This window comes from Microtus oregoni, unplaced genomic scaffold (assembly GCF_018167655.1).
Source record: "Microtus oregoni isolate MIOR12 unplaced genomic scaffold, Mior012 000005F_ref0000423, whole genome shotgun sequence".
Classification (NCBI taxonomy): Eukaryota; Metazoa; Chordata; class Mammalia; order Rodentia; family Cricetidae; genus Microtus; species Microtus oregoni.
Window position 1 is genome coordinate 60585426 of NW_024543064.1, and position 24944 is coordinate 60610369.

At 41.0% G+C, this 24944-nt stretch overlaps 1 protein-coding gene across 1 annotated transcript in view; it reads left to right on the forward strand.

The window, feature by feature from the left end:
* The window catches only part of Haus6 (HAUS augmin like complex subunit 6), a 55136-nt gene that overhangs the window by 4847 nt on the left and 25345 nt on the right, over positions 1-24944 (forward strand). The window contains exons 2-9 of the mRNA XM_041651157.1: positions 11864-12205; positions 14335-14430; positions 15794-15872; positions 17680-17809; positions 21131-21275; positions 22255-22320; positions 22734-22782; positions 24247-24417. Coding sequence (XP_041507091.1) covers positions 11864-12205; positions 14335-14430; positions 15794-15872; positions 17680-17809; positions 21131-21275; positions 22255-22320; positions 22734-22782; positions 24247-24417 — 1078 coding nt within the window. The remainder of the gene's footprint in view (positions 1-11863; positions 12206-14334; positions 14431-15793; positions 15873-17679; positions 17810-21130; positions 21276-22254; positions 22321-22733; positions 22783-24246; positions 24418-24944) is intronic.

A 24944-nucleotide genomic window follows, 5' to 3' on the forward strand; every position in this document is an offset into this window, starting at 1 on the left:
CCGCTGCTGAATTTAACAGGTAGGAATGATGATTGGCACAATACACATTCAGATATGTAGAAAGGTGTCAGCTCGGTGACTGCCTCAAGTGACAGGAAGTCAGGAAGATGTTTATGTGTCAGAGGGGGCAGACAGTTCAGTGACCTTTCTTTTCTTCAGTCTTCTGTTTGTTTTTTGGTTTGAGACAGGGTTTCTCAGTGTAGCAGTCCTGACTGTCCTGGAACTCACTTTGTGGACCAGGCTGGTGTTGAATTCAGAGAGATCTGCCTGTTTCTACCTCCCAAGCGCTGGGTTAAAGGCATGCACCACCACCGCCAGGCCTTTCTTTTGTTCTTGCTAAGTTTTGCTAAGTAGTCCAGTCCCCAGTCTGGCTGTGGACTCCGTCTGTAGTGAACACACTCTCCACAGTCCTCAGCCCTCTCCATGTCAGGACTATAAGATGTGCCGCCATGCCCAGCTGAGATTCCTCTCTCACTCGTGTGCAAACAGGGCCCTCAGACTAGAAAGAGGCGGGGTATCATAAGATAAAGCTTTGCATTTCACACAAGAGCCCGGCCTTCAGAGAGAAGACTCCTCCTAGACTTTTAGCTTGGTCCTCATTTCATTTAAGTTCTATTTATTGGAGTGAGCCAGATACAAGATGTTGAGCCTGTATCATAATTGCCTGTACTTTGGGCAGATACTGAAAAAAAAAATCTGCTTTGTACACATACTAGGTGGAAAGAATGCGAATATGAACACAGTTACTGTATATATGGTGTGTGTGTGTGTGTGTGTGTGTGTAGCTGTATGAACAAAGTAACCTGTTATCTGAGTTCCTGAAGGTATAAGGCACGAACTCTGCCGCTGCAGTGCTCTACAGAGCATCCCACTTAGGGCAAGCAAGCGGGGCAGGTGGGTGTGGCCAGCCCACGCAGCTGCTCCTAATAGTCCAGCAAAGGTAAAAAGAGTGCAAGGCAGAACTAAGAGCTCCCGGCCCCCTGGGCTGCAAGCACACCCACAAGCTCACACACCACCCATCAAAGATGAGGAGAGGTTTTCTCAAATATTTGCATGACTCCGCCCCTTTTTCCCCCGCCCCCTTTTTTATCTTTAGTATTTTGTTTCCAAACTATGGACCAGCAAGGCCACTGAGCCAGGAAAGACACTAGCTACTAAACCTGAAGATGCTAGTTCAGAACCCAGGACCCACACTGCGGAAGGAAGGACCTGATGCCTACAAGGTGTTCTCTGACGTCCACCCACACGCTGCGCTGTGCACGCAAACATACAAGCACAAACTAAAAAGGAAAAAGAATCTAAACTACTTCTATGTAACAAACTCAAATTTTATGGGTTTTTGTTTTCGTGTCATTATTTAAAATCTGTTTCCAAAACAATTCCTGAACCTGCATCATAACTTTTAGCACCGTGCGCACATATATACCAGCAGGTTAAATCCCTACAGACAGCATTCCCATGTCCTCAATATGTTTAGTGCCATCTTTGGAAATGTGGGATAACAAATATGCCCATGTGTGCTGTGTATTGTTGGCATGGTGCCCCCTAGGGGTTGCATGGTGAACAGCTTGCAAAACATATTTGGCATCTCTGGCTACCCCACTAATATCACAGTATGCATGTCATACTGACTCCTTCCATCATGGATGGGCATTTTCAGCAAGACACTTCTTTCAGTCCTGCTTTGACACTACATAACTGCTTGTCCTTGGCAAGGAAACAGCTGTTAGCTTTCTGTTTTAAATTTATTTTTATTTCATGTGCTTTGGTGTTTTTGCCTGCATGTGTCTGCATGAAGGCATCAGAGGCCCTGGAACCAGAGTAAGAGACAGTTATGAGCTGTCATGCGGGTGCTGGAAACTGAACCCGGGTCCTCCTGAGGGGCAGCCTGTACTCTTAACCACGGAGCCATCTCCCAGCCGCAGGTATTTATTTTCTAATTCTGGGAAATGATCTGTGAAGCATTTCCCAAAGCCCTGCAAAGGTCAGAGGCAAGATCACTACCTCTGAGCTTAAACTCCCCGTACATAGACCATGGCTGCTCTTAGCTGCCCTTTCCCTCCTATTTCCTTCACAGTATGTAGCTTCACAGTAGAGTTGGAGACAGCCTAATAGTCTAGAGAAACCTGTACAATGAATGGTGTGGCTGGAAGGAAGTTGAATCGTCCATATGGTATCCTTAAATGTGTGTGTACTGGGGTGGGTGCTGGAGGAAGTGTTGGTGGAGGTGGATGTACTATTGGCTTTAGGGACTAGAATTCTGCAAGACGAACCTCCAACATTCCACAAAGAATCTGCAAAGAATTGGTGTATAGGTCACTACTTTTTATTAAGCCCCTTTCACAAGTGAGCTTACATTACCTTTATTCTTTACCTCATAAGTTGGATACTTCAGATATAGGTCGAAAAGAATTAAGGAGCAGAGTGGGGACTTACTCCAATGCCTTGCTGATGTCAGAGCGCATACCCTTCCCCCAATTCTGGCATTCTAACCTTCTGACAGAAAAAAACCATAGTTAGCTTTCATGTTTGATATCTAGAAAGGCCCTCTAGTTTCTTTCTTTTGGTTTTGTTTTCCAAGACAGGGACGGGTACCCCTGGCTGTCCTGGAACTCAGTCTATAGACCAGGTTAGCCTCGAACTCAGAGATCTGCCTGCCTCTGCCTCCCAAGTGCATGTGCTACCACTGCCTGACCTGTTTATATCTTTTTTATTGGTAGCTTCATGTTCAATTTTACACTTAATAAAAATATAGTGATCCAGGCATGGTGGCTCCTTCCTGGAATCCCAGGTATGAAGGATCTGCCACAAGTCTGAGGCTATTCTGGGCTATGGAGTCACAAAAAATATACATACACACAGATATTTTGTTATAGATTTATAAGATAGCAAAATAGAAATGAATAAAGTATTAAAGGCAAAAAGTTTAGTGGATCTTAAAATATACATTCAAAACAAGAGCTCAGAGAGGAAACTAAGCAAGTATATCTTTTAACCTGAGAGGCTAACATGGTAGTTGACTTTTCTGACTGATGCTTCAAACCAACACTGCTGGCCTCTGTGGATCTTAGGTTGATTGAACCTTGGAAAAGTGAGCACCCCTAAGCCGGGCAGGGGTGGCACATGCACTTGGGAGGCAGAGGTGGGCATATCTTAGTAAATTCGAGGTCAGCCTGGGCTACAAAGCAAGTTCCAGGACAGCCATGACTGTTATACAGAGAAACCCTGTCTGGGGGTGGGGGTGGGGACAACAACAACAGAAGGAAGGGAGGGAGGGAGATGGGAGGAAGTTGCCATTTGTTTTCCCCTGTTCTTTTTTGCTGGGAAGAGTCCAGTCTGTAGCACTAAATTTTCCTGCTACTTCCTTTACCCTCCTCTTAGTTAACCTTCTGGTGCGCTCGGGGTGGAACCCAGGGCCTTTGAGATCACTAAGCACAAGCCTTACCGACAAGCCACACCTCTGACACCTGTGATGACTATTTCAACGTTTTGTTGGAGGCCAGTCCTCTGTATGTAACTCAGTCTGGCTTCAAGTTTACCCCCAACCCCGGCCTCTGCCTCCTCAGAGCTGTATTTCAAAATTAGAAAAAATATTGTTATCTCAGATCCTGGACAAATCCTAGAAAATTGGAACATTATAATTTAAAAAAAGGAAGAAGAATAACCCAAAATGCTCCTCATTGTTTTTTGAGAGAGTATCACTATGTAGTCCTGGCTGGTCTTGAACTTACAGAGATCTGGTTGCTTCTGTTTCCAGAGAGCACCTGGCACAATAAACAACAGCGAAACAGTGACACTGTAATAGCGTCTACCCTGTTAGTTCTCCACTAAAGAGAAGTTTCAAGCTGACATAGTGGTGCCTACCTATATTCTCTGCACTCCAGGGGAAGGCCCAAGGAGCTGCTGTGGACCTGAATGTTCACTTCACCTCATTGCTGCTGGTTGTTCTTTGTTAACACAGGAAGCTTAGCGCTTGTTTTCACATCTGTGGTGGTTTGAAAGAAAATGGCACCCAAAGGGAGTGGCACTATTAGGAGGTGTGACCTTGTTGAAGTAGGTGTGATCTTGGAGGAAGTGCGTCACTGTGGGGGTGGGCTTTGAGGTCTCTTTTGCTCAAGCTTCCCTCAGTGTGACTCTCAGTTAGCTTCCTGTTGCCTGTAAGATGTAGGAATCTCAGCTATTCCTCTAGCTTTATGTCTGTCTGCTTGCAGCCATGTTCCTCCCCACCATCATAATAATGGTCTGAACCTCTGAAGTGTAAGGGACCCCCCCTTAAATATTTTCTTTATAAGAGTTACCATGGCCATTGTGTCTCTTCAAAGCAATAGAAACCCTAACTAAGAAACCATCTAAGGTTCTTCTTTTACAGATGCTGGATTTCACTGCCATTGATTTGACATCTGAGACTGATGAAGTTCCTGATATTATACCTTTGGAAGAGGATGATTGAACCAAAGATCACACACTCATAGCCTTGTCCTCTTAGGGCAAAATGCTACAACACAAAACACACTCTTTTTTTGAAAATGTATTACATATCATTTTTTAATATTTGCAATTGTGTTTAATCCTGTGGCTTTGGGGATTGTTAGTCTACTTTTCTAGGGAGTGCTTGATCTTAATTGTAAATTATGTGAATGTTTGTGAGAGATTTTGTTCAGCATCATGTATCATTTTCTATAATTCTTTAACGTTTAATTGCTGAAATACCTATAATAAAATTGGGCTGTTGGTCAGTGAGGTGCGCACTAAAAATATAAAAATTTGGCAGTATAATCCTTGATCAGAGAGTCCTTTTTAACTGAAAATTTGCAAATTTTTGTTTTATCTTAGGATATTATTTTATTTTATTTTGTTTTGTTTTTTTCAAGACAGTGTTTCTCTATATAGCTTTGGAGCCTGTCCTGGAAGTTGCTCTGCAGACCAGGCTGGGCTCAAACTCATAGAGATCTGCCTGTCTCTGCCTCCCGAGTACTGGGATTAAAGACATGTGCCACCACTGCCCAGAAACATTCTTCTTTTGGTAACAGCATACTTGTGTCTCTGGAGGTCTCAGTGGGTCAGCCAGTCAAAGTTTTCCCTTATTCTAGAAGTGACCTGTGGAATATTCCAGAGGAGTAGTGAGCAGACAAAGAGAGAAGCAAGATGGACTAGCCGTACTGAGAAAAGGTACCAAGCCATGTGGCAAAGTGTAGATAAGAATTATGGGTTAGGGGGCTGGAGAGATGGCTCAGTGGTTAAGAGCATTGCCTGCTCTTCCAAAGGTCCTGAGTTCAATTCCCAGCAACCACATGGTGGCTCACAACCATCCGTAATGGGGTCTGATGCCCTCTTCTGGCCTGCAGGCATACACACAGACAGAATATTGTATACATAATAAATAAATAAAATAAAAAAGAATTATGGGTTAAAGTTTGACAGTTAGCTAGTAACAAGCCTGAGCTATATTGGCCAAGAATTTATAGTTAATATTAAACTCTGTATGGTTGCTTGGGCATGGCTTGCAGGACAGAAACTCCTGCATACAGTGGTCATGTCAATGAACAAAAGTTTGCCAACTAGGAGGAAACATAGGAAGTACAGACCCCAAGTTCTAATCTCTCCTACTTAGACCTTGATCAAATTGCTTCATTTCTTGGTACCACAATTTTCTCATGTGTAAAATGAGAATTGTATTGTCAGCAGGGGTAGAGACATGGCCTAGAATAGCCACTAGGCCTGAGGAGTTCCCTGCTTAGGAACATAGGAGGATGCTTTACTGACTATTCGGAAGAATTTCAGGACCACTCTGAGTGAAGCAAAGGTAGTGATTTTATTAAAAGGAAATACGACAAGACTGGAGAGAAACTCAGCTGATTAGAGGAACTTATTGCTCTTATAGAGGACCCAGGCTGAGTTCTCAGTACTCACAGGTGGCTCATAAGTCTGTAATTTCAGTTCTGGGGATCTGATGCCCTCTGCTGGCAGAAGAGGACAACTGCATGAACATGGTACAGAGATCCATGTAGGTAAAACACAAACAAAAATAAATTTAAAATAGAAATAGGCACATGCCATGTTTGATTTAAGCTTGGGCATTTAGAGAGAAGGACAGTATAAACTCATAAAACATGGGTGCTGGTTTCTTGAGAAAGTTTAGGTGTGTGTTTTTTTTTTTTCCTGAGATAGGGTTTCCCTGTGTAGCCCTGGCTATCCTAGAACTCATTGGGTAGAATAGACTGTCCTCTAACTCAGAGATTCTCCAGCCTCTGCCTCCTGAGTGCTGGAATCAAAGACATGTACCATTGTTGGAGAATGCGAATAAAATCATCCCACACTAGCTCAGAATTGAGTATAATGAAGGGTTCTTTATTTAGGGGGAACTCACAGATCACAGTCTTCTGCACAAGTGAGTAACAGGAACTGAATCCAGAAGCCGAGAGAGAGAGAGAAAGAGAGAGAGAGAGAGAACACATGTGCACTCTCAACCTTCATGGCTGCATTTATAGTATAAGAGACCACGCCCAAGTGGGCTGATATCTTAAAGGCTATTGGCTGAAGGAGTTTCCACAGCACCTTCCTCTTTTGTCTAAATAAGAGAGTTCTAAGCCTAATATAAAACTATATACAATAAGAACAAATATCAAGTATAAAAATTAGAATTACAACCAGTATAAACTAGCAAGAAACATGCTAAATTTTTCAATAATTATTCTATCCTAAGGAGTTTAAGTCTTATATTAGAAATGGATTGGCCAAGTCATGAAAGGAAGGTTAACTACAACTATCTAATCTTCAACCACATCAAAGGCCTGAGAAGGGAAATAATATTTGGATGAACAGGAAGAGCAATCAAGCAACTTCCACAATTTGCAATAAATGACAGAAACAATTGGCTACCTGAGCAATCACCTAGCTTGATAACTGTTTTGTTATATGTAATTTTGTTATGTTAAAGTTAAAGCCTTTCTTTTTATTTAGACAGAGAAGGGGAGGTGATGTGGGATTCCCCTCTGTATGCTGTTAATATCATTGGTTAATAAAGAAGCTGCTTTGGGATCAAAAACACTGATGACAACTTATGCTGGAGATGATGTGGGGTAAAGGGAACACTCCTCCATTGCTGATGGGAGTGCAAACTGGTACAGCCCCTTTGGATATCAGTTTGGCAATTTCTCAGAAAATTAGGAAACATGACTTCAAACTCTACTACAGAGCTACAGTACTGAAAACAGCCTGGTACTGACATAAGAACAGACAGGAGGACCAATGGAATTGAATAGAAGATCTGGATATCAATCCACACATCTTTGAATACCTGATTTTTGATAAGGAAGCAAAAAAATATCAAATGGAAAAAAGAAAGCATATTTAACAAGTGGTGCTGGCATAACTGGATATCAACATGTAGAAAAATGAAAATAGACCCATATCTATCACCATACACAAAACTCAAGTCCAAATGGATCAAAGACCTCAACATAAAGCCAACCACACTGAACCTTATAGAAGAGAAAGTGGGAAGTACACTTGAACACATTGGCACAGCGAACCACTTTCTTTTTTTTTTTAAGATTGATTTATTTATTATATATACAACATTCTGCCTCCGTGTATGCCCACACACCGGAAGAGGGCGCCAGATCTCATTACAGATGGTTGTGAGCCACCATATGGTTGCTGGGAATTGAACTCAGGACCTCTGGAAGAGCAGCCAGTGCTCTTAACCACTGAGTCATCTCTCCAGCCCCCACTTTCTAAATATAACCCCAGCAGCACAGACACTGAGAGAAACAATTAATAAATGGGACCTCCTGAAACTGAAAAGCTTCTATAAAGCAAAGGACACTGTCAACAAGACCAAACAACAGCCCACAGAATGGGAAAAGATCTTTACTAACCCCACATCAGACAGAGGTCTCATCTCCAAAATATACAAAGAACTCAAGAAATTGGACACCGAAAGAACATATAATCCAATAAAAAAAAATGGAGTACAGACTTAAACAGAGAACTCTCAACAGAGGAATCTAAAATGGCTGAAAGATACTTAAGGAAATATTTAACATCCTTAGTCATCAAAGAAATGCAAATCAAAACAACTCTGAGATTCCATGTTGCCCCTGTAAGAATGGCTAAGATCAAAACCACTGATGACAATGTATGCTGGAGAGGTTGTGGATAAAAGGGAACACTTCTGCATTGCTGGTGGGAATGCAAGCTGGTACAGTCCCTTTGGATGTCAGTGTGGTGATTGCTCAGAAAATTGGAAACAACCTTCCTCAAGACCCAGTAGTACCACTTTTGGGTATATATCCAAAGGATGCTCAATCATGCCACAAGGACATGTGCTCAACTATGTTCATAGCAGCTTTGTTAGTCATAGCCAGCACCTGGAAAAAACCTAAATGCCCTTTGACTGAAGAATGGATAAGGAAAACGTGGTACATTTACACAATGGAGTACTACACAGCAGAAAAAATAACATCTTGAAGTTTGCAGTCAAATGGATGGAGCTAGAAAACATCATTTTGAGTGAGGTAACCCAGACAGACACAGAAAGACAATTACCACACGTACTCACTCCTAAGTGGGTTTTAAACATAAAGCAAAGAAAACCAACCCACAAATCATAATCTCAGAGAACCTAGACAACAATGAGGACCCTAAAAGAGACATACATAGATCTAATCTACATGGGAAGTAGAAAAAGACAAGAGCTCCTGAGTAAGTTGGGAGCATGGGGACCTTGAGAGAGGGTTGAAGGGCCGGAGTGGGGGGAGGCAGGGAGGGGGGCAGGGAAAAATGTAGAGCTCAATAAAAATAATAAACAAACAAACAAACAAACTGACCATGAGGGAGGGCTTCATCCACAATGACCTCCAAGAAGTCTGGCAGATATCTATATTTGGAAACATAGTATGATTTATGAATTTCTTTTGTTCTGTAACTATTAAAACTCCAAGAAGCTCTTTATACTTTGAAACACAGAGGTCCTTGTGCTCAGAGATAATCACTAAGGAAACCAGCAATGTTAAACGTGCAGGGTTGTCTCCTCAAGGAAAGAAATACATACCATGTTTTCCACCCTGAAGGCTGGAAATGGATGTGGTTAATAGCCTGGTGACTTCCGTGCTATCTGTATAGCCAGACCACATCTGCCTCCTTCAGACTCCTGTCTCAATCAGTCTATAGTGCTAACTTCATCTGTGACCTCATAAGTGGCCTTAGACATAAAACAAACAAAAACCAGCCTACAATTCACAATCCCAGAGAACCTAGACAACAAAGAGGACCCTAAGAGAGACATACATAGCTCTAATGTACATGGGAAGTAGAAAAAGACAAGATCTCCTGAGTAAATTGGGAGCATGGGGACCATGGGAGAGGGTGGAAGAGGAGGAGAGAGGAAGGGAGGGGAGCAAATTAAAATATATAGCTCAATAAAAATAATAAAAAAATTTAAAATAATAAAAATAACAGTAAAAAAAAGGAGAAGCTGCTTTGGGCCTATGACAGCCCAGAACAGGGCAAGGCGGGAATTCTAAGCACATGGAGGAGGAGACAGTAGGCAGAGTCAAAGAGGAGACAGTAGGCAGAGTCAAAGAGGAGACAGTAGGCAGAGTCAAAGAAACACCATGTAGCCTCCAGAGGAGAAAGACACCTGCATGCTGGTACCAGCAAATCATGAGCCTTGAGGCAAAATATAAAAGAAATGGGTTAATTTAAGATGGAGAAGCTAGCTAGAAATATGCTTAAGCTATTGGCCAAACAGTATTGCAATTAACACAGTTTCTGTGTGATTATTTCAGGTCTGGGAGGCCAGGAAATGAACAAGCAGTTTTTGCCTACATCTTAGCATGTTTGGGTGTCTTTATAATGCCTATATATGATTACATGGCCTTCTAAGTCACATTGTTCAGAGGATATAATTTACAAAAAGGTTAAAAGATCAAGACAAGTTTAAAAATTAAGTAAAAACTAGTGCTGGTTTACTTATTTTTCTTTCTTTCTTTCTTTCTTTCTTTCTTTCTTTCTTTCTTTCTTTATTATGTACACAGTGTTCAGCCTCCATGCCTGAAGGCCAGAAGAGGGCGCCAGATCTCGTTACAGATGGTTGAGAGCCACCATGTGGTTGCTGGGAATTGAACTCAGGACCTCCGGAAGAGCAGTCAGTGCTCTTAACCACTGAGCCATCTCTCCAGCCCCCTTCTTATTTTTCTTATCTTGAAAAATTTGTTGTGTTGCTTGGCTTTAGTCCCAGAACTCTGAAGGTAGGGACATGAGGATCAGAGTCCTAGGCCACCCTCTGCTGTACAGTGAATGTGAGATCATCCAATGTCACAGGAGACTCTGTACCGAGACTCTGTACCAAGACACGAAAAACCTCCAGCAAAATTCTTTTGGCAAATGAAACTGTGAAGTAGATTTTTGAAGTGCATTCTTTACATCTAAGGGGGACAAAAGAATATTAATGTAGTTAAACTCCAGGTCATAATCACGTTAGTTTAAAGTAATTATATGTTTAATCCCAGCACTTGGGAGGCAGAGGCAGGCAGATCTCTGTGAGTTCGAGGCCAGCCTGTTCACAAGAGCTAGTTCTAGAACAGACTCCAAAACTACAGAAAAACCATGTCTCGAAAAACCAAAACAAACAAACAAACAAACAAACAAAAAAAACCAACAACAACAAAAAGGAGGAGCTGGAGAGATGGCTCAGTGGTTAAGAGCATTGCCTGCTCTACCAAAGGTACTGACAGAATATTGTATACATAATAAATAAATAAATATTTAAAAAAAAAAAAGGAAAGGGAGAGGCAGTGGCACACACCTTTTACCTTTTACCCCAGCACTTGGGAGGCAGAGACACCCGGATGTCTGTGAGTTCAAGGCCTGCCTCGTCTACCGTCTAAAGAGAGAGTTCCAGGACAGCCAGGGCCACACAGAGAAAAACCCTGTCTCAAAAAACCCACAAAAAGCCAGACAGTGTGTTATGGTCCGAGAGAAGCCCCCACAGAAGACCAACAGCCACATAACAAGATTGCTTTATTAATTCCAACATTGGGGTGGCACTTGGCAACTCCTTAAGATGGGATTCCCTTTTGAGGGAATTTAGGGTAATTCTAGTGAGGAGGGATTAATCTGGGGCTGATTCATGGGAGAAAGATTAGTATGGGCTGATTGGTGAAAGGTCCCAGTAGTTAGGGACCTTCCAGCGCCAGAGTGGGAAAGCCATCTTTAGTTATCAGGAGACTGGGACATCTCCTAAACCAGCAAAGGGGCTTTGGGGGCCTGCTGAGCCAGCAGAAGGCTATGGTTTCTCTGAGGACAGTCTGTTTAGGTTTGTCCCAATTTTAGTGACCCGAAATTCAGGCTTAGATTTCTGTCCGGCTACTAGGAGAGCTTAGTCTGCGGTGGCGCATGCCTTTAATGACAGCACTTGGGAGGTAGAGGTAGGTGGATCTCAGTGCAGCCTGGTCTACAAAGAGCGTTCCAGGACAGTCAGGGCTATTACATAGAGAATCCTTGTTTCGAAAAACCAACCAACCAACCAACAAAAAACTAAAGAAAAAGGTGATTTGTTCAGGGCCGGACACTTGTGTTACTCACAAGCGGCTTAGTGTATCTTTTACCGAACTAACAGCAATCACAACCTGAGCAACAGGAACCTTAAATAAAACTCTCAAGAATCCGGAACCAATATCTAGTGTTCTCAGCAAAATACCTGTTACCCTGGGGCAGGTCGCTGGCCACGCAGTGCTCTATGGGGCTTGTAGTTTTCGCAGTCGGAGACAGGGGCGCATTGCATGGCGGGAGATAGAGTCCTTTAAGGAAGACCAGCCCCGGAAGTCCTGCGGCGCAGGCGCACTGTCCTCTTCGCAAGCGCGGGAGTATCGGTTTGCGGGCAGCGCCGTACTCGCTGGCTCGGTTTCCCGGGCGCGTTTGGCCTTTTGTGCTGGTATGGCTTCCTGCGTGGAGGTAGCGGGCGACCGCAGCGGAGGGGTTACCGTCCCCTCGGGCTGCCTGTAGGAGGGGTGCAAGGGTCCTCACGGGTCGCCGCGGCCTTCGCTTTCCTCTGTCGCACGCAGTTGCCAGTGTCTACCGAGAGGATGAATTCGGCTTTCGAGAAGCGTCACCTCTGGATGTACCTGCAGGCGCTGGGCTTGGATCCGAGCTGGGTCCTCGCCGTGGGCGGGAAGATGTTGCCTCAAGCGCACCTCGGAGAGTAAGGAGACCCGGCGGCGGCGCTGTCCCGGGGGGCCCGTCACTGGCGGCAAAGCCCCGCGGCTGCCGGCCTGTGGCGGCGCCGTTCGGCACCAGTGCAGGGGTGCGGGGGAGCGCCTTAGGGTTGTCCTGCACGGCCTTTATGGGCTGCAGCTGTTGGGAAGCGCGGGGGAACTTGCTTGCAACGCCTTTTAAGTAGTTAGCTATGGGTTTAATTTCGAATCGGGGAGCCAAAACATGTTACAGTGTTACAGCTAGCCAAAAAAAAAAATAGTGGCATATTAAGATGAAAATCAAACGACGCTACCCTTTCTTTCGCCGCTTCTGTAATTGTGACTCAGAAGGAAATGCTTTGTTGTTATTTGTGTACTCTCGACCCGGGCATCTCAGACTTCTGGTTTCAGACCCCTTTTCCGCTTTGGAATTTTTTTTTAAATGATTTGTTTCTTGAGACAGTGTCTTAACTCTGCCCAACTGGCTTTGTGCTTGCGGTTATCCTCTTGAACCTAGGTCTTCTGGGAGAATAGTCGGCTGACCTCGAACTCAGACCGCCTGCCTCTGTCTCCTGAGTGCTGGAATTTAAAGGCGTTGTTTTCTCAGTCTTTAAATACGTGTGTTTACGTGTGGAGTCAGTTCTCTCCTGCCACCGTGTGGGTTCCAGGGATAGAACTCTGGTAGTCAGGCTTGGTGGCAAGCACCTTTCCCTGCTGAGCCACCTAAACAAAACATTAATAGTAGTAACTCCTAAGCAGCTATCAAATCAAACTTAATTACAACTTTGAGGGCTAATATTGTGTCACATTTACTTAAAAAAATACATTTTATTCACATACAGCAAACTTTTTTGTGTGTAATTCTATGAATTTGTAGTTTGTATGGGCATATATTTGAGTAACTACTGTTCTTATAAATTTGAACATACTGAGCTAACCTAGTTGTTCCAGTCCAAGGTGTTTGTTTCAAAGGCTTCATTTTGAAAATCTCACGAGTTTTGTTAGCGAGTGCAGTAGAGGGGAAGCAGAGTTGCGGAATTATCCCCGTTTGAATAAATTGACAGGTGGAGGTGATTTGTGTTCATTCTACAGCTACTTGTTGAGTGCTGTGTCCCACTGGGATATTTTTGGGACGGGGCATTTTTTTTTTTTAAGCATCTCTAGATTGAAGTTTTGTATGTGTAACGAGGACAGTCAACTTCTTAAGAAAATAGTATAGTACTTTGAAGAAATCAGGATAAACTGCTTCATGTAAAAGTGATAAAATAGTGTCTAGCCGGGCGGTGGTGGCGCACGCCTTTAATCCCAGCACTCGGGAGGCAGAGGCAGGCGGATCTCTGTGAGTTCAAGACCAGCCTGGTCTACAAGAGCTAGTTCCGGGACAGGCTCCAAAGCCACAGAGAAACCCTGTCTCGAAAAAAAAAAAAAAAACAAAAAACAAAACATAGTGTCTGACAAATACCGAGTTCTCACAAATGTTAGCTGTTAGTAAATGTCGGTCAGTGCTGTCTTCATCGTGTCAGGGCATGTTCTCTTCCTGGTAATTAGCTTTCCCGGCCCTTTATGTTCAATATTTCATAGCAGTAAAGCATTAGTGCTAGTTTCCTATTTGGATATCCATTTTTATAATCTGAAAATAAAAGCTTGTTTTTATTTTCCCAGGCAGGGTTTCTCTTTGTAATAGTCCTAGCTGTCCTGGAACTCTCTGTGTAGATCAGCCTAGCCTTGAACTCAAGAGATCCTCCTGCCTTTGCTTCAAGTGCTGGGATTAAAGGCGTGCATCACCACCACCTGGCTGTATTTTTTTTTTTTTCTTTTTCGAGACAGGGTTTCTCTGTGGCTTTGGAGCCTGTCCTGGAACTAGCTCTTGTAGACTAGGCTGGTCTCGAATTCACAGAGATCCGCCTGCCTCTGCCTCCCAAGTGCTGGGATTAAAGGCGTGCGCCACCATCGCCCGGCTGTATGTTTTTTTTTTTTTAAATGGAGTATAAAGTGTACCTGAAAGAGAAAAACTAATTTGCCTTGAGCTCTTGAAGAGAAGGAACAGTACCAGTTTGAGTGCGATGCTTAGACAGTTTGATGCTGCATAGCTTTATTAATCGTTTATCTCTGCTTCTTTCTCACTTTAAACCACTAGGAACATGTTTGACAAACTGAACCGTGATGCCTTTCATATAGTTTCTTATTTTTTGTTCCGAACACTGGATGAGTCTCTTGCCAAAGACGTTTTCAGGTAGGAAAAATTATTTCACTTTCTTTTAGTCATTCTCAGATTTGAAAATAGACTTCCAGCTTTGGCCATTATCTTGTTTTAATTAAATGTGATAAAATTCTGGTGTGAGCCTTAGAAATGTAATACTTAACCTTTTTATAGCTGGGTGAGGATTTGGGGGTGTGTGCGCTTATATTAAAAATTGCATATTTCATAAATACAGATTTTGTTCTTTAACATTTGTTCCTGCTGTTCTTAATGGTCTTTTTCTGATGTGAGGATTGAGACAGGGTCTCACTATGTCACTCTGGCTAGCCTGGAATTCACTGTGTATACTGTGTGGCTCTGGCTGTCATGAAACTCACTTTAGACCAGGCTGGCTTCTAACTCACAGAGATCTGCCTGTCTCGTCCCACCATGCCTGGCTAAAGCCTTTAATCCTATCATATGTGAACCTGTTGGGTCATTCTTAACTCAGCCACCATTTTTTATTTTTATTTATTTCAAATAAAAATAATTTTTTTCTGATTTGTTTCCCCCGATTAAAAACTTTGTTGTAGAACACAAAATTCTGAGAACTTCTGTTTTAGAACATGTAAAGACAGATATAAGCGTCATTCCTGACCCCACTAAGCCGAGAACATCACTCTTAACATTTTAGCCTTTTAGTCCTGTTTCCTGTACATGTTTTATTTTTTTCTTTTCTTTTGTACTAGGGATAGAGTTTGCAACTCTGTGCTAGGCAAGGACTCTCCCAGTGGGTTATAACCTCAGCATTGTAACATGTTGTAAAAGTACAAACAGATTGATTCTTTTTGGGGACTCTTTATGTAGCCCTGGTTGTCCTCATACTCCCAGAGACCCTCCTGCTTTTGCCTCCATACTGCAGGCATAAAAGGCGTATACTACCACACTGGACTAAAAGCTTGATTCTTTCAATAAGTATTTATGTCCCAATAAATACTTGGGTAAAAAAGATAATCAAAGGAGTACTAGGTAAATTGTAAGGTTATTATTTTTTTTCTTTTTAATGAATAGGATCTCACTGTTTTTCCTGGCTGGCTGATACTCTGTAGATTTTAACTCAGAGCTCCACATGCCTTTCCTCCCCAGTTCTAGGATTAAAGCTTGCACCAAGACTGGCTTATTTTTTTGGTAAATCTCTATAATATGTAGTTATTTATAATAAACTGAACTCAGCCCACCAATATTGACCTAAGGAAAAAAGAACTATTTTCTCAGTATTTTTAGTTGAGTCAAGAACATTAGTTGAATTCATTTTGCTTTAATGTTTCTGCTGTGGGGGATAATTTTCATGTCTTTTAAATTTTGCTAAGTTTGATTTTGGAAGGGTTCATTAGTCTACTGTTTTTTTGTTTTTAAGAGATTGCTGGCCTCCATTTGACCAAAAACATGACATGGAATTCCGGAAACATTGCTGTGAATGGTTAAAAGAAATTTCTGTAAGTATTTTATTTGTAAGATAGAAGATACAGACTTGAAGGTTCAGATGTGCCTGTAACTCCAGTGTTTGAGAGGCAGAGGCAGGAGGCACCATCAAAGTTCAAGGCCAGCCTGGGTCTTCGTGGTGGGTGCCAGGCTAGCCATGGTGACATGGTGAGACTGCCTTACAAAAATAAGCAATAATAACCACAACAAAAATCCCTTAAGGCTGAGGATATAGCTCAGCAGGTCACTTTCCTAGCATGTGTAAGCCCTCTGTTCCCTCAACAGCACTGTAATAGAACCATCCAAACCAAACCAAGAACAACAAAACAGGCTGCTTAATTACATTATTCTTTTTGTAAAAATGAAACGTGTGTGAGTGTGTGTCTGTATAGGACAGAGGTTGATTTTGGATGTCTAACTTAATCGTATATTTTTATTTATTGAAACTGGATTTTTTTTTAAAATATATATTTATTTATTATGTATACAATATTCTGTCTCTGTGTATCCCTGAAGGCCAGACCCCCTTACAGATGGTTGTGAGCCACCATGTGGTTGCTGGGAATTGAACTCAGGACCTTTGGAAGAGCAGGCAATGCTCTTAACCACTGAGCCATCTCTCCAGCCCCAAAACTGAATATCTTTCCTGTCTCTTTTTCTCCCGCCGTTTCTCTTTCTCTTTTTTTTTTTTTGGGGGGGGGTGTCTTTGTGTAGCCCTGGCTGACGTAGAACTTATTCTTTAGACCAGACTGGCCTTGAACTTAAAGATCTGCCTACCTCTGCCTCCCAGGCACTAGAATTAAAGACGTGTGCCACCATCCTAGCCAAAGCTGGTTCTCTTGCTGAACTTGGCGCTTCTCCCGTACTGCTGGTCTTATTGGCCAGCTTGCCACCGTAAATCATATTTCTGTCTTCCGGAGTTCTGAGATTACAGACATATGCTTTAGTCTGGCTTCTTTTTTCATTCTGGGAATTTTATCTACTGAGCTATCTCCCTAAGCCCCAAAATGAAAGATTTTATTGTGTAACTCTGGCTGGCCTGGAACTATGTAGCTGGTCTTAAGCTCATAGAGATCTGTATACCTGCATCTGCCTGGGTGCTCAGGTTAAAGGCCTTTATTTCTCTCCCTACCTAGGACTGGGGTTATGTGTGTAACACTGTACCCGGCTTTTTCAGGTTTTAAAAATGGTAGGAGAGTGGATAGGAGTATTTATGTTCTCCCCCCCCCTTTTTTTTTGGTGTTTTGAGGCAGGGTTCCTCTGTAACAGCTGTGGCTGTCCTAGAACTAGCTCTTGTAGACCAGTTGGGTCTATGAACTCACAAAGATCCACCTGTCTCTGCCTTCCTAGTACTAGGATTAAAGGTGTGCACTATCACCACCTGGCTGCTTTGTTTTCTGACTTTTTCTCTGTTCCACTGTGGAAATTGATCTTTTAAGCCATTGTGCCATGAAGGGGGTGTGTTGATGGTTTACTGTCCTACCGTGAGGAGCTCATGTGTGGCCCACTGTGAGATTATCACACACCTTTAAAAAAAATATAGTGATGGGGTTGGAGGAATGGCTCAGTGGTTAAGAGAACCCAGTGGTTCCAGAGAACCCAGGTTTGATTACATGGCAGATCACAAGCCCCAGTTCCAGTAAACTGCAGTTCTAGGGTATCTGATGCCCACTTCTGACCTTAGCTCCCAGTGCATGTAGCTGATATACAGACATACATGAAGGCAAAATACCCAGACAAATAAAATAATAAAATTAAGAAAAATAGTGATTAAAAATGTGACAGTTATTGTTGGTTGAATCGTCTCATGTCTTTTCTTAGGCTGAATGTGGAAGTTTTCCCCAGGTTGTTGGCTCACTGTTTCTTTCTCCTGGTGGTCCTAAGTTTATTCATCTGATGTATCATTTTGCAAGATATGTTGCAATCAAATGTATTAAAATACAATCTAATGGTAAGTTTACTTATACTTATCTTTATTCTTGAATTGTTATTGTTCATAATTTTAAAATCAAGATCAAATTAAACCATTTGCCTGAAAAAGCAAATGGTTAGTTAATATTTTACTCATCTATGGTTGGAAACTTCATAATGAACTTGTTAATATTTGTGTTACTTTATTATGTTCTGGTGCAGGGATTGGGGCACATTTTCCATAGGAAAGCTAGATAAGTATGTTAGGTTTTATGGACCACTTAATTTTGTTCTGTTTTTACAGCCCTTTAGAAATACAGGAACTGCCAACAGGGTAGCACATGTGTGTAATCCTAGCACTTGGAGGTAGAGGCAGGATGAACAGACATGTAAGCTCACCTGTGCTAAATATTAAGTTCCAGGCAAACCTGCACTACCTAGTGAGAACTTGCCTTTTAAAATATTGTAGAAATCTATTCTTACCTTGCTTGGCTTAAAGATAACCACTGAGACAACCAGGCCTCTAGTCCAGTGTGCTGAATATTGTTAGCAGTTTAGTTCAGTTACTGGCATTGGCAGATAATTTCTATTTCAAAATTTTTTGATTCATTAGCTCATAAAAATCAAATAAATGATTTCTTAGAGCTAATAAAAATGAATAGTATTTGTAGTTTATTAACTATGGTGCTGTTTTCTTTTGGTCATAAAGTATGGACAGGTATAAGGCAAAAGTGTTGAAGTGTTAAGTCTTGCCTGTCTTCTGGTTTCCTGACATGACTCATTTTGAATAGTCACTTAGTATACTCTATTAAAAATCAGACTATGAGAACTCACCCTGTTTTTTTAAACTTTGTTCTTTCTCTCTCTGTTGGTTTTTTTTTTTTTTCTTTCTTTTTTTGGTGATAGAACCTCTCTTCCTAACTCTGGCTGTCGTGGAACTCACTGTAGATCAGGCTGGCTTCAAACTCAGAGATCCCTGCCTCTGTCTCCTAAGTGCTGGGACTAGTGTATACAACCAGGCTTGGCAGTTTTGATGTTTTCAGTTGTATAAACAACAGTGTGATCAGTAATACAAGCAAATGTTCTTTCTTCCTTCCTCTTCCCTTCCTTCTTTCCTAGCCTTTGTTTCCCTACTACTGGGATTACAGACATGTGCCACTTGGACCAGCAAACTTTTTTTTTTTTTTTAAAGATTTATTTATTTATTAAGTATACAGTGTTCTGTCTGTATGCATTCCTGCAGGCCAGAAGAGGGCACCAGATCTCATTACAGATGGCTGTGAGCCACCATGTGGTTGCTGGGAATTGAACTCAGGACCTTTGGAAGAGCAGGCAGTGCTCTTAACCTCTGAGCCATCTCTCCAGCCCGGACCAGCAAACTTTTTGTTTTAAAAAAAAAAAAAAGAGCTGGGCGATGGTGGCGCATGCCTTTAATCCCAGCACTTGGGAGGCAGAGGCAGGCGGATCTCTGTGAGTTTGAGACCAGCCTCGTCTACAAGAGCTAGTTCCAGGACAGGCTCCAAAACCACAGAGAAACCCTGTCTCGAAAAAAAACAAAAACAAAAACAAAAAAAAAAGAAAATCAAACCAGACTGGAGAAATGACTCAGCTGTTAAAGGCTATACTAACAATCCAATATATATACATATATATGTGTGTGTATGTATGTGTATATATGTGTATATATATATATACATATACATACATACATATATATATATCATATATGAACAAGCAGGCACACACACACACACACACTTAAGTAATAAATAGATATAGGAATGGTGATTTATGCCTGTAATCTAAATTCTAGAAGACTGAGGCAGGAGGATTTCAAGTTGAGGGCCAACTTGGGCTGCATAGTGAGTTTAGGCCTCCTTCATGGGTTACATGGGAGACCAAGTTTGGTGTGCTAACACTTGGGAGACTGAGCCAGGAATATTGCTAGTTTGAGGTCAACCTGGGGCTACAATGTAATTTCCAGGCCGGTTTGGGCTCATAGTGAGAGTGTCTAAAAAACACTGTCCAAACCAAATAAAAAATGAACGAAGCTCATAAATATGACTATAGCCCTGGTTTTGGATTTGTTTTCCACTTGGAAATCATTGGGTGTCAGTTGATAGACCTTTCTTCTTTCTTTTTTAGAACTCCTTTTTATTAAACTGAACAAATCACCCTAATTTGTTTACGTAACCTACAGCTGAGAAACATTTGGCTAACCTTTATAAGAACAGTGCTACAACCCAAACTTTATGAGTATGCATTTACCTGCTCTTTCCAGGTATGATGTTTCCAAACATCTGTGAGCATGCTTTATACATATTTATATACTTTAAATCTAATGCCATATTAGCATTGTGCCTCTTTTTCTGTAAATAGGTGATTTATCCCAATTATATGTAATGCAAGCTGTTTTATATAAAATATGCATGTTTGGATTTTTCATTGTTTTGTTTGATATAACCCTGGCTGGCCTTAGTCTTTCTCTGTGGCCAAGGCTGGCCTTGATCTCCTGATCTCCTCCTTCTACCTCCCAAGTACCAGCATCATAGGTGCGTACCACCATACTCAGCTAAGTATTTGGATTTAATAAGAATTTATTTTGTATTTGGGTTTCTGAATATAACTTCTGATTTAAAGTAATTTTAGTCAAGATTTTGAATGTCTAGGTGACTTCTGAATTCAGTGAACTAATTTTCTTTAACTAATTAGACGTTGTGGAGGTTTCTATGCAGCTTGCTGGGATGTGGATATGTTGTGGGTTGTTTTTTTATATTTATTGATTTATTATGTATACAATACTCTGTGTGTATGCGTGAAGGCCAGAAGAGGGCACCAGACCTCATCACAGATGGATGTGGTTGCTGGGAATTGAACTCAGGACCTTTGGAAGAGCAGGCAATGCTCTTAACCTCTGAGCCATCTCTCCAGCCCCGATATGTTGTGTTTTTGTTTGTTTGTTTTTCCTGTGTAACTTAAGTCCTGGCTGTCCTGCCTAGGACTCACTTTGTAGTCCAGGTTGGCCTTGAGCTCACAGAGATCCACCTGCCTCTGCCTCCTGAGTGCTGGGATTAAAGGCCTGCACCATCACCTTCTACCTGGTAAGTTTTAAGTGCAGTGTGGAGACCCTGCTTGGGAGAATATCCTTATTTTTTTTATTGATCTGTCTTTACAGTAGGTTTTATAGATAAAAGCCTGACCTCTGGTATGTTTGTATGGATTCTTCTTCATTGATCACCAGTAACAAAGTGAAAAGTTGCTTACAAAATGGCACAGGTTTTATTTTATTTTTTTCTCCCGTTTGTTTTATTGAAAAAATAAGCTCATGGTGATGATGTCTGCTATCTTGTCTTCCTTATAGATTCTCTGCGTTTTGCAGAAACATTTAATGCAAAGCAACAGGATATGCACAAGTGCATTGCCAGATGCCACGTAGCACGTAACAGATTTTTACAAATTTTGCAAAGAGAACATTATGTTACCCAAAAATACCAGGAAAACGCACAGTAAGTCATATTTTAAAGTTAGTAAATAGTTTTCTTTTTAAAAAAATATCCCAATATAAACAAGCCTCGACATGATCTATGCCTACTTCAAATACTTGATTACTAATATTGTATTTTAGTTACACAATTTTTGAAATTATTTTTATTTTATGTGTTTGGCTGCTTTACTTGCACGTATGTCTGTGCATCACATGTACCTGCTGCTCACAGAGGCCAGGAGAGGGAGTTATAGACAGTTGTGAGCCACTGTGTGGGTGCTAGGAGTTGAACCAGAGTCCTTGAAGGGCAGCAAGTGTTCTCATTTGCTTAGTCATCTCTTTGGTCATGGAGTTGTAGTTTTAAGTTCTAATTGTGTTATTCATTCTGTAAATTTTTCCATGTTTCTGTTCTGTGTTTAATGTTTATTTCATAGTTTGAATAGATATTTTGTAGCTACCAACAAGTACTCTATGTTAGTCATTTCATAGCACATTCATTCATTCATTCATTGTTACTTGAACCTTGCCATATAGACTGTTTCTTGCCGTATGAACTGTGTTTTTCTTCTACATCCGGAGGGCTGACATGTGGCACACTCTAGTTTATAGTATTTACTTACTGTGTGTGTGTTTATCTGTTCAACAAATTCTTTTTCCTGTGCACTGGTGTCACAGCATGAAATGAGACAGGTAATGAGTCACGGAATAGTTTATCTTTCTACTTTTACATGTAAAAATAAATGTATTGTTTGTACACTCCGTATTGTGCAAGTGGAAGTTAGGGGACAACTTTTGAGTTGAGTCTCACCTTCTGCTGTATGGTTTTGGGGATCAAACTCAGGATGTCAGGCCAAGTGCTTTTCCTCATTGAATCATCTTGCTGGTCTCTTTAGTTTTTATTATTAAAACATTGCAGTAAAGATAAGAATGAAGAAAACAAACAGGTGGCTCATACCATTTCAATACAATGGAAATGTTCTTTTTTGTTTTTTTTCTTGCAGTTTGTCTATTAAGCAAATACGAAATTTGAGATCAGAATACATGACCCTACAAAATCAAATTAAAAGGCAAGTGACTTTTAGAGCCGGAATTTACCTTACACAGAGTTTAGATCTTGAATTATGAGTGATAAACTACTAAAAATAGAAATAGAGTAAATATCATTAGCCAGTTGATGTTAGCACTAGAGCATGGTTTTTCCCTCTCACTTTAATAAAGTTCTTAAAAATTACTGCTTTGAACTTGAGTTCTTTTGTTTTTGAGACATGTCTGCTCTGGGATTATAGATCAGGCTAGCCTTGAACTCAGATCTGGAATTAGGATTACAGGGATGCACCATCACACCCAGCTGAGAGCTTTGTTGTTGTTGTTGTTATTTTTAACTGAAATGCCTGTTTGTAGATTTGCAGACCAGTTTTCTTGGATGTGAAATTACCATGTGGATTTTTTAATGACTAATTTGTTTAATTTTTTTTATTAGAATGAACCCCTCTGATGACCAGAGTAATATACAAGAGAAAATTCAAAAGGTGAGATACATTTTTTAAATAGTAGAGGATATGCTTACTGTGAAAGTTTCTATAGGGCATTAATGTTAGCGTTTTCTAGATCAGTGTATTTCAGAGACCTGACAATGTAAATTCCAAATGAGAAGTAGCAACAAAAAAATATATAACAACTTCAGTTTTGTCTAAAAATATAATTTATGTGTATATATATTCACACATGGGGAGATAACAATGTTAATAATGGGGCATTGGTGGAAAGATTTTGTTTTCTGTGTTCTAAGTTTTCTGTAATGAGCCTTTAGCATATGAAGGCAAAATGTTACTTTCAAAAGAGCAGGAGACATGGCTGAGTAGCGGCTGCTCTTTTGGAGGACCCAGGTTTGGTTTCTAGCACCCAAATAGCCCCTCTCAGTCCCTGTAACTCCTGGGAGATCTGATGTCCTTTTCTGGCCTTCACTAGCAGTGGGTGAATCTGGCACACATACATACATGCAGGCTGAACATCAGATACATAAAATAATAATAATGAAATGTTAAAAAACAGGAAACTTTTTATTTTAAAAAACACCTCATTGCTGTCAAAGAAAACTAAGTTCATAATGTGTACACTTTACCTTACCTTTACTCTGAAAAGAATGGGAGTGTTTCTCATTTGCTTTTGTGAGTTTTTTTTTTTTTTTTTTTTTTCTGATTGAATCCTGCTTACTTACTTCATCTTTCATTTCTCTCTTTTTGAGACAGGGTCTGGATACATAGCCCTGGCTGCTTGGAAGTCAGTCCAGCAGCCTAGATCTCTTAGAGCTCTGTCTGCCTCACCATTAAGTGGTTGGCTTAAAGGTGTGTGCAACCACCACATCTAGCATTTGTTTTCTTCCTTTTTGAGCCTGCCATATGTAATACAATTTTTGAATGGTAGTATAAAGATTTCTTAAGTTTGTTTGAAGATTAAATTAGCTATATTTTTCCTAAGAAATTCTTTAAGTCAGCCCTGGTGGCACAAGTCTTTAATCCTAGCACTCGAGAAGCAGAGGCAGGCTGAACTCTGAGTTGGAGGCATGGTCTAATCTAGTTCTTTGCCAGCCAAAGTTACATAGTGAGAACCTGTTTCAAGTCCCTTCCTCCCAAAAAAACATTTTTTTCAAGCCCCTTTGGAGATAATATCAGTGCTTTAAACAGTTAGAATGCCATCACTTGATTTTCTTCTCAGCTGTATTTCTTTTGTTAGAAGGGGTGAACAAATACTTAAGCCAGCGTTTTCTTAGAATACATATGTGTTATTTATTTGTTTGTTTATTATGTATACATTGTTCTGTCTGCATGTATGTACCAGATCTCATTAAGATGGTTGTGAGCCACCATGTGTTTGCCGGGAATTGAACTTAGGATATCTCTTAAGAGCAACTCTTAACCTCTGAGCCATCTCTCCAACCTCCTAGAGTACATATATGTTGTGTGTGGATTTCTTATTTTGTTTTGTTTTCAAAGGTTCGGTCTTTGTGGACGTTAGTGAATGAGACACTCCTGTTTTTGGAAAAGGAGAGAGAAGTTGTTAGTTCACTCTTCAGTGTTGATAACCAGTGTGTTTTGGATGGAACTAATGTTACTGTTAATATACCAAGACTCTTACTTGACAGAATCGAGGAACAGATGTGTCAGGTAAACTTTGTTGTTTAGGAAATGTGTTAAAACAGTCTCACTGCTTTTTATATTTCCTGTCAACTCTGCTTTCCCACTGCTTCCAGCATTTGTGTTCTTTATCATCTCTAGTGAAGCCTTCATAGAGGTCCTGTCAAAGGTATGTGTATTTGGATTTATTGCTTTAGTTACCTCTTCTTCATTGTACAATTTTGTGTAGCATGGAGAGCTTAAGATTGCTTAGTATGAAAATAGTACTGTTTTGCTTCTTTACATTTTTTTGTGTATGTATGTACGTGTACACACACACACATTCACACATGTGTATATTTGGTGGTCAGAGGACAACGTATTCTCTTCTTCGTTTGTGTCCTGAGGTTGAACTCGGCTTGACAGTGTTGGTGTCAATGTCTTTATCCCCTGAGCCATTTCAACTCCCTCTGAATTAGTTCTTTATACATTTCACCCTTCCTCAGCCTCATCAGTGCTGGGATTATAGGCCCCACCAAGCCCAGCTCTCTTTGAATCTTTTTTTTTGTTGAGTTTAG